The 24,979-nt window shown below is 48.7% G+C and overlaps 1 protein-coding gene across 5 annotated transcripts; it reads right to left on the reverse strand.

Moving 5' to 3' along the window:
- Window positions 1-746: 746 nt before the first annotated feature.
- On the reverse strand, window positions 747-19,924 carry GOLGA2 (golgin A2). Of its 5 annotated transcripts, none has more exons than XM_065695712.1 (28): window positions 19,683-19,924; window positions 18,388-18,510; window positions 17,944-18,024; window positions 14,658-14,792; window positions 14,022-14,065; window positions 13,832-13,895; window positions 13,311-13,370; window positions 12,825-12,905; window positions 11,230-11,268; window positions 10,662-10,724; window positions 10,328-10,421; window positions 9,576-9,682; window positions 8,982-9,040; window positions 8,610-8,751; window positions 7,442-7,531; window positions 7,136-7,243; window positions 6,954-7,041; window positions 6,124-6,467; window positions 5,245-5,358; window positions 4,734-4,958; window positions 4,364-4,463; window positions 4,189-4,277; window positions 3,444-3,597; window positions 3,248-3,315; window positions 2,547-2,649; window positions 2,211-2,317; window positions 1,847-2,015; window positions 747-1,744 (listed from the first exon to the last, which is right to left on the reverse strand). In XM_065695712.1, exons 1-28 carry the CDS (start codon window positions 19,728-19,730, stop codon window positions 1,494-1,496), a joined length of 3,150 nt encoding a protein of 1,049 aa, XP_065551784.1. In that variant the 5' UTR covers window positions 19,731-19,924; the 3' UTR covers window positions 747-1,493. The 5 variants fall into 5 exon arrangements, with proteins under 5 accessions (XP_065551784.1, XP_065551783.1, XP_065551787.1 ...); XM_065695711.1 differs by having other exon boundaries at window positions 6,124-6,470; window positions 19,683-19,923; XM_065695715.1 differs by lacking the exon at window positions 12,825-12,905 and having other exon boundaries at window positions 19,683-19,923.
- Between the last annotated feature and the right edge of the window lie 5,055 nt (window positions 19,925-24,979).

Here is a 24,979-nt window from a genome sequence, read left to right on the forward strand (position 1 = left end):
TTGTGGTACAGATTTATGAATAACCTGGGCAGGCCTCAACACTGCAGAAGGCTCAGTCTCTCTCCAAGGAATGTACAGTGTTTTACAGATATACTGTGGACAGAGACCCACAGCCAGGAGCATGGAGCCCACATCACTTCTGTTGTCCTAGTTAACAGACACCACTACTGCCATTCACATGATAGGAGGTCAAAAACCAGGGTCCATTTTCCCCTGGTGGGTTTGCAGGGAAGGGCATGTTGTTCTGTGAATGCTTTTTCAGTTGTGTATGGAAACAGCAGGATGAACCATTGGGAAAGACAAACTCTCTGTACCATGCTGGACAAGTCCAAAAACCATGTTCCTGTACTTCTATCTCATGGACAGGTTAACAGGACAAGGTGTGTGCTTTTCCAGACACATGCAATGATGGTGGGTCCCTTAAACCTCCCCTGCAATATTCCTTGAAACTCTGTTGTTGGAACTAACCTGACTAAGAAACAGGCAGTTCCTGCCTGGGAGGCAGATGCGGTTGCAAGATATTCCTTTGTACACGCAGGGCATTGGCTTTGCTGCTGCTTCAGGGTTTCCTTCTCCTCCATGGGTTGTTTGCTCTTTAGACTTGGGGCTACAGCTTCAAGGCAGTGCTGTTGCTGATGTATGTCCCAGGTACTTAAACACGGGCCACCCACTTAATGCACTCCTTTCCCAACTGGGAGAAGAGGAAAGTTAAGGGATGAAGAAGTAGAACTCCTGGAGTCCAGAAATTCAAAACAAAGCATGTTTATTAAGTGGCTTCCTTTTACTTATTTCTCCCATTTTTAAAATAAATAAAACCTTCAGACACATACAAGTGAAACACATCCTTCAAAGTGCAGTTACATTTCCACCCCACTCCCAAGAATCACATAAAGCTTTGTCAAGTAACCAAAAAGACTCAAAAGGCAACCCTGGGTCCTCACCCTAGCACTGGAAACAGCCAGGAGCCTCTACCTGTTGGCTGTTCAAGGCTGGTTTCAAATACAGTTGCAAGAGGCAGGCTGCAGAAGATAGAGGGAAGTTTAAGATACATAGTATGAAACAGAAATAACCTGTTTAAAGTCCAAAGAGTTCATTACCAGAATAAGTTAGTTACTTTGGGAGCCCTGGAAGGGACTAGGCTGATGACACTCATGAGTGGTGGATCAGAACTGCGGCTGTAAAGCTGGCTGCTGGCACCAGAGTCCAGCACAAGGGATTCAGTCATTTGCCCCAAGTCATGGAAGTCCCTTTCCCTGGCCAAGCGCCAGCACCAGCTGCCTCCCAAGGTTAGTTTGAGCTCCAAGCACACCAAGTAACAGAAGAAAGGGAAGATGAGGGCTTATGCTCAAGTTCTGGCTGATACAATCCCTCTTTCCTGATGTCTTTAAGCATCTGTTCTGACCAAGGGCACTGAGCAGAGGTATGGGCACGTACAAGTCAGTTAAGTCCTTTCAGGCTCATAGAAAACTGCTGTGAATAAGGTTTAGCACCTCTTAAACTACCATGATTTTGACCTCATCGTTCTCATCTGCACGGTAGAAGAAGGGAATGCAGGGGTTCTCCAGCAGGGAGCTCAGCCTCTCCTGAGGGTTCTGGATTTCTCTGAGAAGCTGCATGATTTGCTTTGCAGTGGAGTCCTCCTGGCTTGGCTGAGTAGCTTTACTGTCAATGGGGGAGAAACCGGATTGGTGCAGAGCCGCAGCTTCTTGTTCCATTTCATCTGATAAATTCACATCTCGTAGCCCTGTAAGGAACACAGACAAGGCAGGAAGCTCTTCCCATCTGTGCCCAACACTGGGACCCCGGGTTGTTCCACTTTACCCACCTTGTCCTGGCTCCACCTTACCTTCTCCATCAGTAGCGTTCAGTTCAATGCGCCTCTCCACTGGTGATACACCTTCAGCCTGGCTTGCCAACAGCTCTGGGTTTTGAGCAGCTGCTACATACTTGCTGTACCATTCATTTCTTTCCCTGACCACACGCATCACTAAATCCTGTAGTTCCAGTAGTTTCACCTGTACCAAAGGAAAGGAAAGCCTATGAAACATGCACACACGAACACTACTACAGTTTGTAGTCTTGCCTCTGTCACAGAATAAGTAGCTTCCAAGTTAAAGCCAGCTGAAGAAGAACACACAAAGGTTTGGACTGTGCAAACACTCCCTAGGCCTGCCCTGCTTAGAGTAGTGCTATAGAAAAAGATTCCTTGCCTTCATCTCTTCCTTATCCTGAGCCAATCTGCTGATATACTCCTCCTTCTCCTGGTGTCGCTGTTTGAGGATAGCCCTTTGACTCTGGTACAATGCGATGTACTCCCCTGGAATACAAGGGAAGCATAAGGAGTGTTAGCAAGATTTGGGTACAAGCCTTACAGTAAGCATAGAATTAGGTGGCATGGGGATCCAGACTAGTCAGGCAGCAATAGAGACCTGAACTGGTTGGTAGTTGGAGGCCTCCAGCTCCAAAGGCTGCTGGGGAATTCCTCCTCCCCAAATACCTAACACACTGAGGAAGCTTTAGCTTGTGCTGGTGTTGCCTAAACATACCAATGGTGTCTGTTTCGCCAGAGAGCTGGATGCAGCGATGCTCCAACTCCTCTAGCCGCTCCTTCATATCAGCCTTCTCATGCATCAGGTCTGTGAAGCGGAACTGAACACACAAATCGGTATCAATCACCTCAGCTGCTCACATACAGAGAATCTGTGTTAGAGACAACACCCTCCCTTCACACTGGTCTGAGCCTAGGGAACAAATCCCGCTGCTTTTGCTCCTTTTTAGCATCGCATTGGAGACAAGTTGTAGAGAGGGGTAGAGCTGGAGAAGGGGTAAACCAGCACCTCTGCATTTCAGGAAGCAGAAGGACTGCTGGACCAAAGAGCCTTTTAACCTTCTCACTGCTGGGACAGCACAGCTCTGGTCATGCTCAGTGCCAAGGCTGCAGAGCAGCTGCTTCAGCCCAGTAGGGTGAAGATACTCAGTTTGGTTTTCAGTGATTGCTTTAGAAGAAGGTCACAGGTCAGTGTCGGGCCCTTATAGTCTGGGGATGACGCGGGGAGAGGAGTTACTACTAAAGCTTACCTGCATGAGACCAGCAGTGAGCAGCATTTCAGGAAGCAGCTTATTATTATGGCATATCTGCTACTTATTCCCCTGAAACTTGTCTGTGTGTGCTGTAAGAGAGTCTGACCCTGGATCAAAGACTCACTGAGCAGCACAGCAGGGCTGAAAGAGGAGACCCTTTGCTTACCTGTAGTTTCTCCATGGCAGTTTTCAAAGCCTCGTGAACCTCCACTGGAACGGTATCCATAGAGGAACCTAGAAGGGACATGTGGAATTTACAGTTGCTCCTAAGACGTGAGGCACTCACAAAGCCTGTAGCCCTGTTTCAGTGAGGCAGCTGGCCAAGGCACGCCTTGGTGTCCACACTGTCCCCAAGTTTTTACCTCCACCCAGCAGGACGTGATGTTGCTGCTCCTGCCTGAGAGCTGCTATTTGCTGCAGGAGGCCTCTGCACTGCTGCCTCTGAGCAGCCAGCTGCTGCCTCAGATCTTCTCGCTCCTTCTCCACTTGGGACATGGTTGATGTCAAGAAATCGACCTACAAAGAATCCCAGATCATGCATGGCAGCGCTACTCCCGTGTGAAGCACGATCAGCAGAGCAGCTCAGGACAAGCACAGTAACAGTTGACCCCCTTTTATTTATGGGTATGAAACCAAAGTACTAAGTTACTGCCCTGGAGCTAAACCAGCAACAACTACTGCAGTCTTTGTCATTCCCATGTAGTACCAATATGCAGGTTAAACACCAGCTGCCATGACAACACGTGTTTGATCACAGTCTTTTCCAAATATGACTATTTTATGTTCAACACCATTTCCAAATGCCTTCCAGACTAAAGAGAACATCATCATCATCATTACAGAGCACTCTGCCAGCTGAGTTGTCTCAGAATTAAAGCCACTGCCAGACTTCCAACCTCTCTTGCAAGGATGCTGCAGGAGTCTTGGGGTTGTTGCTACTACGCACAAGGAGCTGTTAAACTTCCCTCATTACTGTGCCTCAGCTGGAAGGGATCACAGCTGACAAACAGCCTGCTCCATACACCCAATGGAACCTCTCTCCTGCCGCCTTTTCTAGATGTTTGTGTAGAACTAAACCCAAAGGCTTTTCTGCCCATTAGGACTCACCATTTCTTCATGGCTTTCAAACTTCTCTGGGATCACAAATGAAGATTTGGGGATTTCTTCAGTCATTGCTTCACTTTCAACTCCATCTCCTGTGAAGGAGGAGGGTGAACAAGGAGGTACTAAGCCAGAGAGCTCAGCTCCATCTCCTCCCTGAAGACCAGCTGCAGCTACTCACCCTCTAACCGGTGCAAAATCCTGCCATCCAGGTCTGCTGCTAGCTGACTGATCTGTGCCTGCAGCTCCTTGTTTTCCTTAGCTACAGCTTCCAGATTTTCCTGCAAGAGAGAAGCAGGTCACTGAAGCTTGCACAAGCCAGACTGTGAACAGTCACTGCATCTTCAGGCAGCAGCACCACACGCACACACACAAAGGCAGTGCTTCTGCTCCAGACATTTATCAGTCCACCTGTATTGTACAGGCTGTAACCACAGAACAGGTTGGAAGGGACTGCAAAAGATCATCTGGTCCAACCTTCCCCTTAATGAATACTTAATGTAATTAAGCATGTTTCCTCCCATCTTTCCACTTCCCCTTTTCACTGTTACCTTGGTCTGCTGCAGCTCCTTCAGGTGCATTTCCACTGTCACCTTCCCCTGAACCTCCTCGTGCTGTAGCCGATCCATAAGCTGTGTCTGGAGCAAGTACTGTTTGTGCAGTTCCTCCTTCTCAGCAGACAGCTGCTGGTAGGCCACAGCGTACTGCTGTAAGTGGCTGTAGTAGAGGTCCCGCTGCTCCTGCAGACCCTGAGCCTCCTGTGTTTTCAGCTCCAGCTAACAAAACAACACAAACCCATCACATCAAACCATTTCTGCCAGAAAAGCTGATCCGTGTGACATGTGCAAACTGTCAACAGCGCCCCAAAGCCACCAACCAGGCAGGCAGCCACCATCTGCCCCACATGCTGGTCCCCCACATCAGACAGCAGACGACAGGGGGAGGCTCCCAGCTTGATCCTTACAATCCCAATTTCCACCCTTCCATCAAAGTCTGGGAAGTTGCCAGCAGTTTGCATAAACCACTGCAGTACCTGCCCTGCCATCCCCGCCTGTCCCTTACCGTCTCTTTGAGGTCTCCCAGGTTCTCCTGCAGCTGCCCAAGCTTCTTGGCCAGCTCTTTCTTTACATGTTGCTCTGACTGTAGGGCACTGGTAATCTCCATGTTTTCATTTGTCTGCAAGACAAATACCACTGTATAAAGAAGCCGCCCCAACCACCATAAACACAGACGCTCAGTAAACCACGTTCATTCCCAGTACAACAGGGTGCCACCCCCTGAGTTACCCTGGGTGTAACTAAGGGCCATAAATGGACTGTTCAGGACAGTAAATAACTTACAGAAAGGTTCAGAAGATGGGAGGAGAGTGAGGAAAGAGCCAGGGGAATGGGTGCTGGGATGGTGCCAAGAGGAGGCCTGGCACATCACACAGCCTGTCAGCTCCAAACAGATGGGTTGTATGAATATCCCAAACAGAGCAACAGACAATCAAAACCAAGAAGAGTTCAGAAGGAACTAAAGAAAAAGCAGCTAGACCATGTGTCAGCTTGCCAGGGCCCCAAAGGGAGTAAGAGTGACAGCAGCAGGAGGGAAGATTGCTGAGAACTTCCTCATGGGCAAATGCAGGGAACAGAAAATGGGAATCTTCAATGGCGAAAGCGCGGGAGGATACTGAGGGAAAGAAACAGCCTGACTGCCAGGGGATGAGGGGGAGAAGGAAACTGCTCTGGACAGATACTGGTTCATTTGCCAAAGCACCTGAGGGAGTAAGGAATGACAGGGAACCTCCTGGCATGGCAATATATATCACAGAAGATGGAGCATCCATAGTCTCAGAGGACAAGAGATGGATAACACTTCTGCCAGGTTTCTGCATCTGTGCTACAGAAGGATTGCACTAGTGAGGGAAGCAGCAGGAAGAGATGCAGAGAAGAGACGTACCAGTTTGACAAACCCATTCTGCAGCTCAGCCAGCTGCTCCTTCAGGTCCCGATTCTGGCTCAGTGCCCTGCTGATTGTGGCCTTGTCACTCTGCATGTCCTCCAGGATCTGTTGCCTGTCCACAGACTCCTCGTTGTAGCGCTGCACAGCCTTCTCCAGCTCCAGCAGCCGCTCCTCCTGCTCCCTGTTGAGGTGGCTCAGCTGCTCGTTGTCCCGGACCTGGGCCTGGTACTGCCCATGCAGTTCCTCCTTCTCTTGCTGCAGCCGCTGGATCTCTTCCTGCAGACTCAGCTCAGCTGCTGTGGGCCTTTCTGGTGATGAAGGTTCAATATCCATGGGCTTAACTGCTATGGAAATGGAATCAAAAGCAGCTCTGTCAAAGGGCTAAATCCTTGTGTAATACACATCACTATTACATACACAAACCATACCCCAACCTATAGGGCTCTATGACCCAGAAGGTATCACCTCCTGCAGTACCCAATCCTCACTGCAGGGCACCGAGGGGAACAAAGGAGCAAAACTACCCGAAAACCAAGCACAGCATCCTGCCGACTCCCTCACAGCCCTAGCAAGAACGTCCTGCCAGCATCCTGCCTTCCCAAACTCCTGAGCCAGAGAAGCTGACAGTACAGTTAGGCAGATACTAAAGACACGAACAGTCATTAGCTGAAGTAGTTCACTTGCTGTTTGCTAGGATGGAAGGTTCCTTATGGTCACCAGGCTTTCAGCTGCCTTCACAGCTTCAGACCTACTTGTATCTCATGCACAGAGGGGACGGTGAACCAGCTGGCACTCTGCGATGTGAAGCCCCACTTTGGAAGCCCTACCTGATTTGCTCAACAGCTCTGTCACGTTGGCTTCCAGCTCCCGAATTTGGGCCATATGCTTCTCCTTCTCCTCTGCCATTGTGTGAACCTGCAAGGCCACATGAGAGGAGGTTAAAACAAAGTTCATGGTGCTTCACTCCTGTGTTTGTCAAAAGCAGCCGTGATGCTGCCCCTGATGTTACCTGCTCAGAGAGCTGCTGTACCCGCTGCTGCCAAATGCTCTGCTCCTCCTTCAGTTTCTCTACATACTGATCTCTTTCTGCCTGGAGCTGCTGAAGTGACTCTGAGAGCTGTTCAAAACACAGTAAAACCCAAAGAAAACTGCATTAGCAAAATAAATTAGGCAGTGACTGCTTAAGGGATAAAGCCTGAAGAACCAGTGTTAATGCAAAGCTCAGGCTTCATCCCTTAAGTAGACAATCCCTGTGAATCTTCTGCCACACAAACTTCATTGAAGATCTGGACCATATTTAATACAAATCTCTTACCTGAGCAACCTGGGCTTCCAGGCTCGCCTTCTCCTCCAGTGCCATCTGCAAGTGCTGGTTTGCATCCAGACTCCCTGCCTGACTTGAGAACTGCCAAAAAACCCCACAAAGTTAGGGCAAAATATTAATACTCAGTTTCTGCTTTGCCCTTCCCCTGACAGTAACCTGCCACATGATCCGTGTTGTAACCTGCTACACGTCTTTAAAGTGCTCCAACTCACAGTGAAGTTCAATGAAAGAATAAAGGGGAATTAAAATCATAAAGCTTAGGTTTTAGCCCTGTTAAACCAGACTGAACTGGGCAGCTCCTTCCTACCAGTTTTACTATTTTTAATTAAGAAAATAGCCTTTAATCCAACAATTGGGCTCAGCACCTCTATGCATTTCAAAGAGTCTGTATTACACAGCCACATCAGACGGTAGAAAAGCCGGTGACCTTAAAAGTTGTCAAACATGTCAGGAATTCAAAGCCAATGTCTGGAACACGCCAGTGGACTCAGCAGCAAGGCTGGCTCAGCTGACATACAGTACCCTGAAGAGCAGCACTTGGCTTTATTTCAAGGGTAACTTGGGCCACTGTCTGGGGAAAAAAATAACAGCCCTTTCTTCCCTCGCAGGCTCACCTTAGCAGCAGGCTGCTCTCTGCACGGCTACCAGCTGGCCTCATGCATTCATTCCCTAACTGGCTGCTTCTCTTAACTTTCCCCAGCTGACCTTCAAGTTGCCATTGTCCAATTCGCCTTCCTCTGCTAGATAGGTACAGACACGACCCCTACTCAGCTGGTTCCTCAATGAAACTGCAACAGCTGAGTAACCAAAATGCTGAATAGATCCAAGCAGGAAAGGTCACCTTGTGTTCACACTTCTGTTCGATCACCTTCTCATATTCTGTATCATTCTTTTAGCAGACCACTATCACAATATCTCTCAAGCTACTACTCCAGCTCCTTAGAATACAGAGTTTCTGTTCCTCAGAGGCCTCACTGAAAGCCTTTTACTAAGAGGATGTTTACTAAGATGTGTGCTTTTAATAGAGGATGTTTTTACTAAGATGAGATTTTGTACCTTCCTTTGAAAACCAGACTTCAGTCTTGCCCCCACTGTCAGAAGCAAGATCTTACCATGATTAGGGTGATCTACCCTCCCATTCCAGAAGTACTGTGGTTACCTGTTGAATCATCAGTTCAGCCATTTCCAGTTTCTTATGCAAATCCTCCATATCCAACTTCATAGCTGAGTTCTTGGAAATCAGTGAGTGAACTTGCTCTGACAGCTCTGAATTCTGCTGCTTTATTTCCTCACTACTTTTGCTGAAGCAAGCAAACACAATAATAAAGTGGCGTCATTCTATGTACTATGGCTCTGTTGATGTCCATGTCATCAATTTACAATCCAGTTTCTCATAGCAGTTAAGAGTCACAGGAACATCCTATCTAATGACTTTTTAAATGAGGTTCCCACTCATGCTCCATGCCCCTTGTCATGTTTTGTGGCTCTACTGTGTAGTGTTACTCTGCAGCTAAGAGCAGAATGGACTTACCTTTGTTTGTACAGTTCCAGCTTCAGGTTGTCTCGCTCCTTCACCAACTCTTTGTTATGCTGAAGAAAAAATGAATTACTGATTCATGTCCAGACTTTAGCCAAGCAGATAATTTCATTTCACCTTTAGCAGATCAGCTCAAGTGGAAAAGGTCGTAACTTTGACAAAATCCTCATATCAGATTTGCTTAGAACCTCCTGAGTTTGTCAGGAATAAGTCTGCTCAGTCCTTTCAAGTGTGATGCTGATAAATGAACATGAGGTTATTTCTGCAAGCTTCTGCATTAATATCAATAGTAAAGTGTCTGTTTGATGGAGACCCTCCTGGGACAAGGTCTCAGTGAGGCTTCTGTTGTGTGGAGCTGGTGAGACTAATGAAGTACGGTATCACATCTGAAGACAGCAACTCGACCGTATGATTAGTGGTCACAAAAACCTGCATGAAGTTTGCCTTGATCATGGAGAGTGCAGGGCTATACAAGGTTAATTTCTGCCTCTTCTCTAAGTAGGGATGACAGACTTTGCAGTAGTGTAATGACAAGCAAATAGCCAACGGTAGAACTGCTGGTTAAGCATAAACAGAGGTGACTCTTACCTTCTCTGACTGTTTCTGCTGCATAGAGATGGAGGACAAAGTACGTTCCAGCTCCGATACCCTCTGGCGAGATGAATGTAAACGAGCAGCAAGGCTTTCAGCTTCTCCTGAACAAGTCAGAGCAGAGGCAGTTGAGACTAGATCACAAAGAGCTCTTTGGAACTGGCTGAACAGCACCTTCTACTTTGTCAACAGACTCTTAAGGCAGCACAGAGCTTTGTAAATCAGTGGACCTGGTTCCACTCCTGGCTCTACAGGTGATTCAATAGCAGCTCTGGGCAGCAAAGTTCTTGAATGCCTTCCTCACTTTTAGAGGAAGATAATGAAACTTCCTTTGCAGAACAATAGATAATATGCTATCTGGGGGGTTTCCTAATAGAATAAACTACTCAAATCTAGTTCAGAATGAAAGGCTTGGGTAAAACCTACATTAACATGACAGCTGTGTGGGAGGACGGGCAGAGAAAAGGGAACTAAGGTTTAAAAGCAACAGAAGTCAGAAAGGAACAGTCTGGGGTAGTCACCAGGCCCAAACAGGGCTGACAAGGCTTTAGTGATGCACAAAAGAACCTCAACTGCCATGGACTCAACATGCTCCCATTTGGGGGCAGCCATGATGACAGAAGCAGTGACGGTGCCAACTATTGCTCATTAAGGAGTGCTGTGAGCTGCCTGCCAGCAGCTATCATGCCTGGGACTTGACATCCACAGTTTAAGCACCAGCACGAGCTGGAGCACTCACACTCAATTACCTGATTTCTGCCGCGCTGCTTGCTGAGTATGTCCAAGGGCTGTCTGCAACTCAGACTTCTCAGAAACCAGAATTCCAATTGTCTGGATATGAACCTTTAGGAAAGAAAAAACAGCTCAGCGCAAAGCTTCTTTGCTTGTAACTGCAACATCACTGTTGCCACAAAAGGATAATTCAGTAAAGAACTCTTGCAGTTAAGCAGTCTGGCTCACTGACTCTCCCACTTTTCCTGAAGGAATGGACTCATGGCTCCCAGAATAAAGACTATGAGTGGTCAGTAATGCAGAAAACAGCAGAAGCCAGGTAATACTACTGTAATAGAGGCTCTGTCTTACCTGGAGCTGTTCCCTCAGTGCTGCTTGCTCCTTAGAAAACTTCTGTTCAAACTCCTTCTTTTCCTGTAGAAACAAACACCACAAACATGTAACCAGTTAACCCTTGTTGGTTTATGTCAGACTACAAAAGCAGTGACTCACTGGTAGTACTTCCAGCATCTAAATGATACCAGGACTTCTAAAGACGTGCTTCAGTCTTCCATCATTTGAACTACTTCATTATTTATCCACCCTGGAACAGCGACGACAGCACAGTGCAGTCACTGCTGGCACAACTGCGGCAGTGTCTGGAATGCAAGCTCCTGGCACAGACCTAAACTGTGATCTCCTGCCTCCACTGTGCTCCTCCAATGCTTGAGCTTTTAAATATGAGCTTTTGTCAAAATAAGAACGGTACCTGCCAGGCCTAGCTCATGAAGTCAAAATATTCAACCCTATGCTACAGATGAAACTGAATGTAACGTAAGATGAGATGACACATACCTGTGCCACAGTTCACTGTGCTTTTTACTCCTCAGAGAAACAGACACCTATTTCTGTATGTACCCAAAAATAGGACACACTTTACCTTCTCCAGCTGATTCACTGCTTCTTCGTTCTGCTGTTTCTATGGAAGACAATTGATGTATTAAGGGCAAATATTCTCATATTGCTGAAACACATTTTCACTTCAACGAAGTAGGACACATGCCCAATGAATGCAAACAGAATTTCCATTATCCTTTCTGTACAAGACTGGGAACATCATCTTGGCTAAAAAAGTAACAGATTTGGGGCTCCCTTCACTAAAACACTTTATATGCCAGATATGTTTTTCATTGCTCAGTACATTACCACAGTTCTACTCCAACAGCACTACTGAAACCCCTGTATGTTTATATCTGAGCATCCACCAACTTCAGTTAAACTGCATCCCACACGGATGCAATTCATCGTAGTAATCCTGGTGTATTATGATGATCACCAAAAATGCTTAGAAAAAACCCAAACCCCAAAAAAATAAACCTCATTTTTTTCCTTTAGCTGAGTCTCTAGACCTTTATCCCACTTCAACTGGCCTTTGAATCACGCAGAGCCACACTTACATTGGCAGGCTTCTGCCAAAGGTGGTACAAGAGAGCACTGAAGCCAAATGTAAGGAAAAGGGCTAATTCTGTCCTATCCCATTTCAACCTCATGGGTGAAGTATTTAGAGGTTTGTGGACCACACATAGTGCATCTTTAGATACGAAGTGAAGGAGCCCAGAGCAGCAGCTGCCTGCCCAGGCTGCCACACAAACTGTGCTGCTCTGTTTGCTGCTGTTGTCCCCCTGGCAGTTTTCTCACAGATAGTACAGAATTGGTACTTTTTTCCCTTCCCGCAGAATGAACATTGGCCAAACACCTTCTTTACTGCTACCACTTCAGTGAATTTTGAAACATGACTGCAGATGGAAGGGTAATGAGTCAGAGGGTTTGGTTCTAGCAATGCCCATGCACAACACAAGCAAGGAAAAGCAAAGGGCCTACATCATTCCAGGCAAAGAAGCAGAATCTTGGGTGGGCAGTGCACTATACCAGGTACCTCTGCAGCCCAGCTAAAAGACAAAAAGAAGCAACGGAACAAAAACAACACGAAACCAAAAATAAACCAAGAGTGCTCACGGGGTACACTGGGAAATGCTGAGCTTCAGGAAAAGTGTAGTTTAGGGAGGAAGAAAATGGGGTAAAGCTCTTTTCAGACCATACATGTCCATTGAGCTGCATTTCTTGCAGTGTTAAAGCCCAAGGCTGAAAAGCAGCAGCAGGAACCCATGCAGGCCACAGGACAAAGCAGTTCATTCATTGTGCCAAGGGAAGCTGAGGCTATGACCAGCAACCAGCCCCAGGCTCTCTCTTAGACCTATTGCTCCCACTCTGCTGATAAATTTAGAACAGTATCACCACCTGCAGAAACAGGTTTCCCCACTGCTGCCAGCACCAGAAGTCTGTACTTCAGGGATTTGGACCAGAAATCCCTGGTTTATCAGGATGCTTTGGTCTAAGCACTTTGTTCCTTACAAAGTGCTGTGTAAGCAGCTTTCCTTGTGGCACCATGAGAGAACCCGTAACCTTGCAGACACCCAGAGAGCAGGGAGGAGCAGCAAAGACAACGGCAAACTGGTGGGTTGGATTGTTTCTTACCAATTCCTCTATCTTTGTAACGAGCTGTTTGTTAGTTAGATTGCTGGAATCCAGGGCTACTGCCAGCTCCTGGTAACGTGTCTGACGGGCACATGCAAACACGAGAAAAAGGAAGGAGCAGAAAAGGAGGAGGGGAGGAAAAAAGCAATCATTAAAAAGGACAGAAAATTAAATCATTATCACACTTTGGTATTTTTTATCCATTTCTGCTGAAGCTTCATTTTGACATAAAAGTGAATCAAAAATGAGAACTGTGGTTGCAAGGAAGGTGGATTATCCCCAGTCCCCAAACTGCAAACACCTCCAGTACCCATCTCTTACTGTAGATCACAACTACCCAATCACAGTACAGGCCCACACTTGACAATGGTGTCTGTGAAGTGTGCAGTCAGGTCTCATTGGCACTGCTCTAAGTACAGAGTCACAATAAGAGATCAACAGTAGCAAATAAGAAGGAAGAAGAGAAAAGATAAACTGAGAACTTACTTCCATTTCCTTAATGTTTGTGGAAGAAACAGCACTTTCACCATTCACATACGATGTAGACTAGAAACAAACCAGTCAAGTAAGTCAGTTTTATTCCTCTAGGCAACAAATCACTACTGACTATCACAGTAATACTTCTTATAGCACCTTTCCCTTCATATTACCACACACAGGCACAGGAAGCATACTTTCCTAGCTAAGGACACATGCAGTCTCCCCCTGTGACAAGCTGATAAGAATTACGCAGATTGAATTCAAATTCTTTTCTACTGAATCAAGAATATCTCTCTCCATGAATACATACTGTTCATTCATCCCACTCTGGCTTTTCTTCCTACTGCTGAAACTTTACATTCCTAAAACAGGATTTTTTGCTTCTCAGTGCTTAAATCTGATACTTTTTAGCAGGATGACTGAACACACCTCTGGGACTGAAGAGTGTTTTCTTGAGCTGACTGCTCAAAGCTCCACATCAAACATCAAGAGAATTAATAGGACAAATGGATCAAATGAGGCCATACCTGAGAAACGAGGCCATTGAGTTGTTCTGACAACTGCCGGAGACTTTCTGTTGAGGAGAAAGACCTGGGAACAAGGAAATGAAATGAAAGGGTTTCCCAAAGAACAGCCCAAGTCATGTCAGCACTGGGGAGCAATCAGACTTTAATGTGTTGGGGTCCTGTTGCAGAACTGATAAACACAGACACTCACCTGTTCTCATCCAAAGCATTTTTATGATCCTCAGTGTCATGAACCTGTGGATTGAAGCACAAAAACTTACAAGCCTGTAAAAGAAGATGGGAGTCACACTCATGAATGTGTCACTGACACCTGATTACATCTGTAATTACTGCTTCCCAAAGGAAGATGAGCTTCAAGCCACCAACTCAGTTCTGGCTTACACATAATGTCTGAGTGGTGTGAGCCTGGGTTTCTTGGAACAGAGAAACTTCAGTGTTCCAGGCTCTCTGTTTGCTGTTACTATTTATCAGCATAATCAACACTTTGCTTTGCTAGAAAAACCTTCAACCGCATCTTTAAGTAGTGAAAGGAAACACAGATTGAGCTGACTGGAGACCTTCTGTCTTATTAAGGGTACTTTCTGCTAATGAAATAGGAGAGAACAGGAAGGAAAACAGCTTTGGAAGCTGCAGGGGCATGTGTGTGCTAGTACTCTCTCTGCTCTCACAGACAGATGATGATGGGATGGGGAGTGCAGGACGTAGTATTTTTAACAGCAGAAAATCTAAGCTAGTCATGTCATATTTATGAAGATCATCTTCCTCAAAACAAGAAGTGGTATTTCTAACCACGGCTCAGTGGCGATAGTCAGGGTAATTCACAAACCTGTGTCAGCTGCATGCTCCCAGGAGCAGGCAGAACAGAACCACAACTAGGTAGGCTGTTGCTGTTAGATAGCACAGGGACATCGGTAGCAAGCTGTTCAGCATTACGAGTGGCAACATCACTGTCAAAGTATGCCTGTCACAAAACACATACAGGAATTACAGCCTTCATGCACAGTGAACAACACCACACGTGAACACATCACCTTGTGATCTGCCTGTGACAACTAAACAGATGTGAGCCATCAACCATTAGGAAACATATGGAAGGGAATCTGTGTTCTCCCCAGAGCGAAGAGGTGACTGCATCAACCCACAAACACTGTCCTAGACGTGAGCCCTCTCAGAGCCAGTGTCCCATAATCAAACTCCTTTAACACAGGCAATGATACCTAATACTGACTTCCTTTCCTGCAAAAGGTTGGACCAGATGATCTTCTGAGGTCCCTTCCAACCTGAATGATTCTGTGATAATAATATCCTCCAGGTCTAAGTTCACACACTAGATTTACTGCAAAGGATCCCCCAAAAAGCAAGTGAGGGCACAGCCAGATGGCTGTCACTCTGCCTTGAAAAGCACTGTCTTTAGGATGCGTCTGGGGAAAACACGGATAACTGTATGCAAATTAAGATGGGAAAGAACAGGTTAGTGACTACCTGGAAACTGGGTTGGTCAAACTCAAAGGCTCTGTCTCAAGCTCAGTGAAACCTGCAGCATGTCATGAACCACAAGTTTAGAAGCAGGACATTTCTGAACAGGTCAAAGTCGGTGTGGCTGGGAGCAGGTGCCTGTGGCCCTGCTGGTGCTATGAATCCCATCACTACAAGAATCTAAACGGAAAAGGAAGAGCCAAAAAACTATTTCTGGACAGTGATGCAAGTTCTCATCCAACCTTCGTGGGAGGATGAAGAGGATCTGATGACACCTCTACCAAGCCAAACTGGACTATTTCATCTACCTTGTACAGCATCAGAGAGCTCTAAAGGCCCCCTAAAACATGCACAGATGTTTTATGGCATCTAGATGTTTTATTTCATCAGCCAGCTCTGCTAAGTCATCATTAAAAACCCTACAAAGCAAATGAGATAATCTTGTAACATTCAACTCCACCAAAACACTGCAGCTCTCTGCAATTCCATCTGAACAAATTCCCTCTTACTTAGGTCACTCCCTTCTTGGCACTTCACAGGACACAAGAAATCTCTCTCTTGGCATTCCTTGTTTACCTGCTCAGCACTTCACTCATGAATCAAGCAGCAAGGGGAATATGGGAACAGCAAAGACATTTAGTGAGACTTAATGAAAGCAATGAGCTGAAAGATTGCAGAGGGCAACAAACAGAATTCTCCCCATGTCTTTCCAGCAGGACAGATCCTTGTGCTCTCAAGGAGCAATATATGTGAGGTGCTTGCAGGAAGGTCAGGAATTCTCTTACTTCTTCCAGCCACAGGTTACTTCACCTTTATTGGTTCAGACACTCATCAATATATAAGATCAGGTGGACAGGAGGAACCCCTTCCCCAGTACATCTCAATTTCTGTTGACCAAGATGTTGTCTTAGCTTAATGCTTCAACCAGTAACGTGCCTTGACCACAAGAACCCCTTCTTCCTCCACAAGAAGCAGTTTAGAAATAATTCCTTCAAAAAGCCCCAAACTATCGGAGCAGCTGAATTTGTTGGAAACAAAGGAAGAGTTAGGAGCAAGAGACTAAATCATGCATTGTGAGGTTCTGTAATGTGGAAGGAGAAGTTAGTAATTCTGCTCAGCTTAGCATATAGTAGGATCCATTTGCTTTCACACAAAGGCTCCTATTTTGCTGGTTTTTCTGTGTTTCACAGCCAAGAGAGCTCAAGTGGGTGAGATGGGAGGGCTTTGCCTCTCATTAAGACACCAATGGCAGCAGCAGCTCAGATGCTAACAGCAGCTTTTCTGCCCTATTAGCATCAAGTGAGTTTCTGAACAGCATTTTCCTGACTCAGGGTTTTTACAAGACAACTGGAAGGAGAAATCCTTCTTTCATTACATACTGCAGTTAGACATTACTGTTCAAATTACTCCTAAATCCACGAGTTCCATAATAGCCAATCAGATACAATATATCTCTCCCTGATAAGGAGGTGGGGAGAGGAGGGGAAATGAGAAAACAAGAATGAATAGGAGTACTAAACTCTCTAATAGCAGAACAGGACTAAAGCTGCAGACACTGGAAGGCCACCTCAGCAGCAGCACAGGACCACCCATCTCCATCTCACCCTCCAATGTGAAACAAGTCTCTGAGCTAAAACTTAGGAGTATTAACTGAGAGCAGTTCGCCATGACACGAGTGACAATTCAATCAAAACACACACCTGGTGCTGCTGGACAGGCACATCCAGCACCCTCAAAGCTGGCAAGGTGTCTGCACATCACTCACCCTACACAAGCAAGGTCTAGTTGGATGAACTTCCTGCTGTTCGCTACGTGTTGGACAGAAGAGCTGCTGTGTTGTCAGGAGCAAAGGGATACAAAGGCAATTCAGAGCTAACTCCATTCCATCCTGCAGGTTTCTCAGTTTGACTTCCCTGAGTTTCTATCACAAATGGAGCCTTATTTAAACAAACTGAAAACAGGTTGGGGTTTTTTAAAGCTGTTTATTTACGTTTGCTCCTGAACACATCTCTGTTCTTACTGACGTACTGCCCTTTCCTCTGGAGAAGCCTGGGAACGTGAGGACGCTAAAGCCTGCAAATACTTGACCTGAGGTATCTGACTTCCTGCCTAAACATATTTAAACCCGTGGTCCTTGCCAGACTGTACATCAGCTGTGCAAGTTTCACTGCCCGTCTTAAAACGGGTTGGCTGGAATAACTAGGAAGTTTTCCCTGGGCAGCTGCTTTGCCTGGAGATGAGCAGAAACATGCCCTTCAGAACCAAGGCTCTGGGAAAGAAAGCAATGACACACGGAATGGGAGCAATGCAGACTAAGAAAACACCACCTCTTCCTTAGTTTATTGCCTCACCCTAAATTCCCGGTTCTCCTCAAAGCTCAGCTGTCTCAAGGAAGAGTTTTTGACAAGGTTCACTTTTCCACACGTTCAGTTTGACCCAAACCAGAAGGAAACAAGCATGAGCAATGGGAATGCATGGTAATGAAGAGCTCCATGTTAATAGAAACAGCAACAAAACTCGAGCAACTGACGGTCAGGACAAGGCTCCATCCAAAGAACTCGAGGTCAGTGTAAACAGAACCCGAAGCATGCAGTAGGGAGAGGGAGTGACTGCGAGGGACACGAGCACTGCCTCACCTTCCTCTTGTCCAATGTGGGTATGGCTACCCCATTGGAGCGGTTAAGGTCTGACACCAGCACCTTCAGAATGTTCTGAATCTAAAGGAGGTGAAAGAAAAGGGGTAAGAGAAACGGCTCAGCAAAGGAGAGAGAGAAAACGTCAATCAAAGGCAGGCAAAGAAACCAGCATCCTCCATTGGAGCATGCACCTCAAAACAGCAGCTCTGGATGCACCCAGGGCTCTGTGACCACAGCAGACACCGCTTCAGCACGTACCCTGACTCTAGTGTGTACCTTCCAGGAGGGGTAGTTGTTGGAGTGCTGTAGCATCCTGGCCACACAGGCACCTGCACCATTCATCTATCACACCCCCATAACCATTTCCCATTCCCAGCCATGTTGTTTGGAAAACCAAAGACCAAGGAGGTGGGAAATGATCTGGGAGAAGGGATGAGCACTCACGTTCTCTGGAGGCTGCTGGTCGTCGATGGGGGGAGTCTCTGATCGACTGTCTTCTTTAGTTTTGCGCTTTTTCTTTGTCCCTGTGGTTGCTCCGGGGTTGTTCTTTTGCTGATATTCCTTAAGCTGTGAAAAAAGGCATACCCTGAAGTCCAGACAGAATTACGCCTTCTGTAAGGTCACAAAAAGCCCCCAACCCAAACGCCACTGGGTGAAAAGACAGATCCAGTGTAAGGAGAAATGCTCTTCAGCGAGTCAGAAAAGACACGTCCACAGAAGCCTGAAGCAAGAACGAATGTGATGGGTTTATGACAGTGGCTCTGAGTTGTAAACGTTCAACTTCTGTACACAGCTAACGATATTGTTGGGAAACAACGTGATACTGCAACTAAAAGGAGATGTATTTGGGGGGGGGGGGGGGGCAGGGTTATAACTAGGACGAATAAGCAAAAACGTAAACGGGCGACTAATCCTGATTGCAAAGTGAGAAAGCAGGGTCTGGGAGCAAGATCTTCCACTCTATCGAGGACTTCAGGAAGGAAATGACAATCCCCACGGGCAGATAACACATGAACACAGGCACTGCAATACCAGAATGAAGGGAGAAGCAATCTGCAGCCGATTTTTGAATCCTATCGCCTGCACCCAGGCAAAGCCACTCTGACAAAGCCGGAACGTGGATCCTGATGGCACTGACGGCATTTGGGGTGTGTTACTGCACACCTAAGCCCCAAACGCAGCTTATGTAAACAGCCCATTGGCACCAGCCCCCTGCCGCCTCTGGCAAACCCCTGCCCCCGCTGCCAGGCCGGTGTCGAGGTGGAATAAATAGGAAGGATCCCATTATTGGGAGGATCTCAAAATGGAAGCCTCAACTGCTCCAGGACACTTGAGCATTCCTCTGACTTTGACACAGGCGCATCCCGCCGGGACGGACGGGGCCGAGCGGCCGGGCAATAAGGGGGAATAAGGGAAAATAAGGGAAAATGGTTGGGATGGAGGGAAAGGGAAGGAGCAGGGAGAGAAGGGGCAGGGAGGGAAAACCACCGGACCGCACCGCAGCAGCGCAGGCCCGGCCTCTCCCCGGCCGCCTCCCCGGGGCTGCGGGCGGGCAGGCGGCCGCCGCTGCGGACACCGCGGGGGCTCCCGGCGGCTCCGGCGCGGCTCGGCCCGGAGCAGGCCCAAACCCGTGCCCCTGCGGTGAGGCCGGGCCCGGCTCAGCCCCGCTCTTTCCTGCGTCTCCGAGCCGCGCTGTGCCCATAGAACCCGGCCCGCCCCGTCCCTCGCCGGTCCCTCACCTTCTTCTTGGCCGCCGCCAGCCTGCTCTGCCTGCTGCCGTCCGCCATGTCCGCCCCGCGCCCGGGCCACGTCAGCCGCGGCGGGGAGCGGCGGAGGCGGCCGCCAGGCTCCGCCCCGGCCCGGCCCGAGCTGCCGCCGGAGCGGCCTCACCGGAGCTCGGCCATGGGGGGCCGGGGTGCGGGCACCCGGCGCTGCTCCCCGGGCTGCGTGCGACACCGAGCCCGGCTCCCCCGGAGCGCGACTGCCGGCCCCGCGCCCGGTGACGCCCCGCGTTCCTGCGGTGACTCAGTCGCCCCGGGCCAACGCCGGCTGGAGAGCAGCCCGGGGAGCCGGGCGGGCTCCCCGCGTCCTTGGCAGGGCACGTCCCGCAGAGCCGCGGGGCTTTCAGTGCCTGTGCATCGCTGTGGTGCCCCAGCGCCGCCTTTGAAGTCGCGGTCAGCGCAGGCGGATGGGTCCCGCGGGTGTTTGATCCCGTTCGCAAGCTCTTTGACTTTCCAAGTGTGGCAGCTGCAGTGTTTGGGACAGGGAATCGGATATGGTGCTGCTGGGCCCCGGCACTGCGCAGGGCTGGGATTGCTGCGGGAGGGAGCCTCCTCCAGCACCGGTCCAGGAGCCATGGAGTCATAGGATACCAGTCTGGAAAGGTCCGACCTTTTGGGGCAAAGCACGACCCACACTAGATGTGCCAGCATAGACTCACAGCACGGTCTGGGTTGGAAAGGACCTTAATATCATCCAGTTCCAACCCCCTGCCGTGTTGTGCATTGAACACTACGTGTCCAGCGTGGCCCTTCTCTGGACGCTCTCCAGCCTGTCCACATCACACAGCGAGGTCCAACACTGAGCACAGGTTCCAGGTATGGCCACACAAGCGCTGAGCAGAGGGGGACAATGACAGCTTTATCTCTGCTGCTGATGTTCTTGATGTTCGCAAGCATCCCGTTGCCTTCCTTGGCCACAGCTGCTCACTGTTCTCTCCTCGGTGAGCTCCATGAGGCTCTTGTCAGTCCATCCCGCAGGGTGGCCGTACTGGCTGTGCGTGGCCGGGCTCCCCGAGCCCCCATCCCTGCTGCAGCCCCGCAGCCGTCGAGGGCAGGAACCACGGCCAGGCCGTGTCGGGGGGGACCGGGACTACAACTCCCAAGATGCCCCGCGGCAGCGGCGAGACTACGGCTCCCCGTAGGGACGGTGGGACTACAATTCCCGACGTGTCCCGCGGCAGAGGGGGGGACTACAGCTCCCAGCATGCCCCACGGCCGCAGCGGGACTACAACTCCCAGCATGCCCTGCGGCACACGGCGCCGGTGCGGCGGGAGGCGGCAGCCGTGGCCGAGCGGGTTTCACAGAGCGCAGGCCGCAGCCCGGCCCCGCCGCCGCGGGCCCCGCTGAGGAGGTAGGAGCCGCTCCCCGCCAACCCTGCCCCTCGCTGCCCCTCGCTGCGCCGGTGCCCGGCCTCTGACGCGCGTCCCCTCTGCTTTGCCAGGGCCTCCGGTGGCGGCCGGCGGAGCAGCGCTGCCGGCTTCAAGTCACCGGTGAGTCCCCGCCCGCGCCGGGGGTGGGCCCTGACCGGGTGGGCTGAGAGAGCCGGGCTGGGGCAGCCTGGAGAAGGGAAAGCGCCTGAAGGGGAGACCTGAGAGCAGCTCCAGTGCCTGAAGGGGCTGCAGGGAACCTGGAGAGGGGCTTGGGACAAGGGCCTGTAGGGACAGGCCAAGGGGAATGGCTTGAACCTGCCCGAGGGGAGACTGAGCTGAGCTCTTAGGCAGAAGCTCTTCCCTGTGAGGGTGCTGAGGCGCTGGCACAGGGTGCCCAGAGAAGCTGTGGCTGCCCCATCCCTGGCAGTGCTCAAGGCCAGGTTGGACACAGGGGCTGGGTGCAAGCTGCTTCGGTGGAAGGGGTCCCTGCCCGTGGCAGGGGTTGGAGCTGGAGGAGCTTTGAGGTCCCTTCCAACCCAAACCAGGCTGGGATTCCATGAATTCCACGTGGAGCAGGCTAATATTGCCAAACAAGTAAACATTTCACCAGTTTCTCTCCACTCCCTGCCCAGGAGGTGTTTTATCCCTTTTTAACTTTTATCCAGTGACACATCAAGTATTCTCTGATTAGTGCCCTGCACCCAGCACCCAGCATCTTATCCAGGGCCGAGTTAGTGCTAAATGTCCTCTGTTCTCCACAGATCCCATCTCCAAGGTCCTGCCAACCTAACAGAGATAACAACGAATCCCTCCGGTATGAAATTGAAGAGCTGAAGCAGAAAGACCTTGCTCTGGACCAGGAAATTGCACAATTATTGTCTGAGTATGTCCTTGGCAAGCTCCGTGTTCGCTCTGATGCCTCCTTTGTTTTGAAACACAACCTGATGCGGGGGTGACAGCCAAGAGCTGACCTCCTGTGAGCCTGGCTTTATCGTGGTGCTCTACAGTGCTGGCAGTGGTGTGGGTTTGATTTATGGGGCCTGTTATAGACAGGAGGGAATTCTTTCTGCTGTATTTGGTGAAGCAAAGCAAGTTTGACCGGGAGCTTGCGTAAGAGGGTTTTAACTTTACCCCAGATCTCGCTGAGGTAATTCATGTGGATATGGGAATGGATCATTTTAACCATGAGGATGACACAACCCTGGGAAAGCTTGTTCCTGTGGGAATTAAGATGGAGACGATGAATTGCGTGACCTGCCGGATTTATCCCAGATAAAACTGTTCCCTTTCCTGTTCCATCTTGATCAAGAGTCCACTTATTTTGTGCCTGAGGCGAGCGGGTTAAGCCTTCGTATCAAGAAGCTGAGGTGTTTGCCAGGCAAGCAAGTGGCCTGTAGAACGCTTTGGCCTGATGGGTGCTGCATTACAGGGTAGTGCAACCGTGTTATTGTGGTTTCTGATGACGCGCTGTGGCAGCTGCTTATTAGCAACTGGCTTGAGATAAAATTGCTGCTTGGTTTGAAAGAGAGGAGGGAGCCTCTGGGGTATTGGAGGCAAAGGAGTGATATTTCCAAAGATAACAGGTAGAGCACAGAATGGGAATGGTAGAACAGAGGTTGTTCCAAAAGCTGTTTTATCCTTAAGGTTAAACAGATCTTCATTCCTTTCCCTAGCTATAGGTTAGAGACAAGCACAGCTTGGGTTCACCACTGCCTATTCCTGTTTCTGCTTGATTTTTGGGTGGATTTATTCTGCTAAGTCTTGATGTGGCCCAAACCCCTCAAATTGAGGATCTGCTCATTTACAGCTTGCCCCACCTGAACTTGCTGCCTTCAGGCTCTGCTTTCGGGGTGCCAGGCTTGACCACCTCAAACCCCCTCGCTGTGCTGGGTCAGTCGTGGCTGCACTCGCTGTGCAGCAGCAGGAATCCCTCTGTGTTGTTTTGATCTTTGTGGTTTTATCCTTACAGAGGCTACAGCCTGGAGGAACTGGAGAAGCACATCTCTCTGCTCCACGAGTATAACGATATTAAAGATGCTGGGCAGATGCTGCTGGGCAAACTGGGTGAGGAAGGGGAAAGCTGTTGAAGAACTTCATGGTGTTTTCATACAGACAGAGAGAAGCTGCTGGGTTCTTTGCTGTGGGAGGCTCTGTGGGACAGGGGCTACTGGGATGCAAACATAACTTTTCTGACTGATCTGATCTCTGCTAATGAAAGCAACGGTGTTTCTTTCTTTTCTAGCTGTTATCCGAGGGGTTACTACAAAGCAGCTCTACCCTGAGTATGATCTGGAGCTTAGTGACTAGTATTGAACCTCAAGACTGACACGTCCTGCAGAAATGACCGTTACTGAGCTCTTATGCTTTGTTGTATTGGTTTAGAACGGACGTAAGGTGGCCTTGGAAGTATGTGTGTAGAGTTGCAACAGAGCATGGGTTCACAGCCTGCTTTCCAAGAAGCTTTGGACATGAAAGTTGTTGAATCTATCAGGTGTTTCCTGCTTGTGGGAAAGGGATGTAGGGCTTTGGATAACTTGTCTACTACCTGATTAACAGTATTCCTTTATGGGGAAGGTTGTAATTCCAGGTGGTTGATGTTAAGACTATTCCCATGGAGTCTTTGCTTCTCTACTGCATACGGCAGCTATTTGGTTACTGGATGTATAGAGGAAGTGAGGCCACATATGTGCAATGTAATAGTTGCTTTGAAAGACAAGAAAAAGCTCTCAGAAGTAGGAAGAATTCTGATGTGGTTTGGTTTATGATCCAATCTGGGTAACTCTGGGTGTTCTGTATTATTTACTCTGGTATCTAGAGGTTCTGTATCATTTCTGTAGCAAATGGCAAAATGTCAAGTTGTGTTGAACTGTCTGAATAAAGCAGCTATCACATTCCTCAGTAATTCACTGTAAAAGCCTATAAACCATTGCATGAACTGGGAACAAGTCCTTCAACTGTATTCTGAGACAGTGGATGTCTATAACATCCATTATTCAAGTGTTTTCTGAGGACTCTTAATGGAGCCAGCGTGGCAACACTACCCAGCAATGGGTAGGTGCAGAATTACCTTTAGTCTCTTCTCAATGCAGCATTACTGTGGAAATGAGAGGTGCCCTAAACAGAGAATGTACCTGGAGAGCAGGAGTGTTTCAATGTCAGGTTTAGGGTTGACGGTGACTGCACAGCCTATATTTGGCTGCTTTGGGCAGTTCCAAGTGATGGAGCAGCCTGCTGACTGCAGAGCTGGTGTCCCTTTCTCACTCAAGCTTGATGTCCTTCTGCCCATTTCTACTTTCAAAGACTTTCTAACCAGTAAGTGTCCCCCCTGCTCTCTTGCTGCAGTCTCTGCTCCTTATTTCCACATTTAAATCAAACAAATCTGCCATCAATTCTGTGCTTGGAAACCAGAAAACAGTCACAAGGCTGCTGCTGAGAACAGATAATTGTCTCTGTGCTCTTGGTTCTGGACCAGGCACAGAAGCATCACTGACAAGTATCTTGTTTTGCCACAAAAGCTGTGGGGAGGGGTCTAAAGCAGAGAGTGGACAAAGCCTGTGTCTCCTGGGATGTATTCCAGTCAGTCCAGCTGTGCTTCTCTGGAGGGTTTTTACTGTGGCTATGTAAGAACACTCTCACGGGTACAGGTATCTCCTCCCCACCATAACCCCTCCTTTGCTAAGTGTTTTAGGAGTAGTTTTAAGGGGAGGAATAATGTCACAAGGCAGCCAGGACTGGGAATGCTCTCTTTGTTCTCAAAATGCCCACTGCTGTTCGGGCTGGTATTTTGTGTGCAGAAGAACCAGTTAAGCCTGGAGTGTTCCAACCCAAATATTGGTCTGGCAATGGCACACCCAGCGGGAAGTGGGGTTTTCTTGCAATGGGGT

This window comes from Lathamus discolor, chromosome 15, assembly GCF_037157495.1.
Source record: "Lathamus discolor isolate bLatDis1 chromosome 15, bLatDis1.hap1, whole genome shotgun sequence".
In the NCBI taxonomy this organism is placed as follows: Eukaryota; Metazoa; Chordata; class Aves; order Psittaciformes; family Psittacidae; genus Lathamus; species Lathamus discolor.

What these genes read in the sequence shown, in the direction of transcription:
- GOLGA2 (XM_065695711.1), bottom strand. Translation starts at nt 19,730, where the DNA reads ATGGCGGACGGCAGCAGGCAGAGCAGGCTGGCGGCGGCCAAGAAGAAG. An exon ending in AGCAGAAACAGTCAGAGAAG is followed by an intron (nt 9,041 to 9,575) that starts GTAAGAGTCACC and finishes TTTTTTCTTCAG; the next exon opens with CATAACAAAGAGTTGGTGAA. An exon ending in GATTTTGCACCGGTTAGAGG is followed by an intron (nt 4,278 to 4,363) that starts GTGAGTAGCTGC and finishes CCTCCTTCACAG; the next exon opens with GAGATGGAGTTGAAAGTGAA.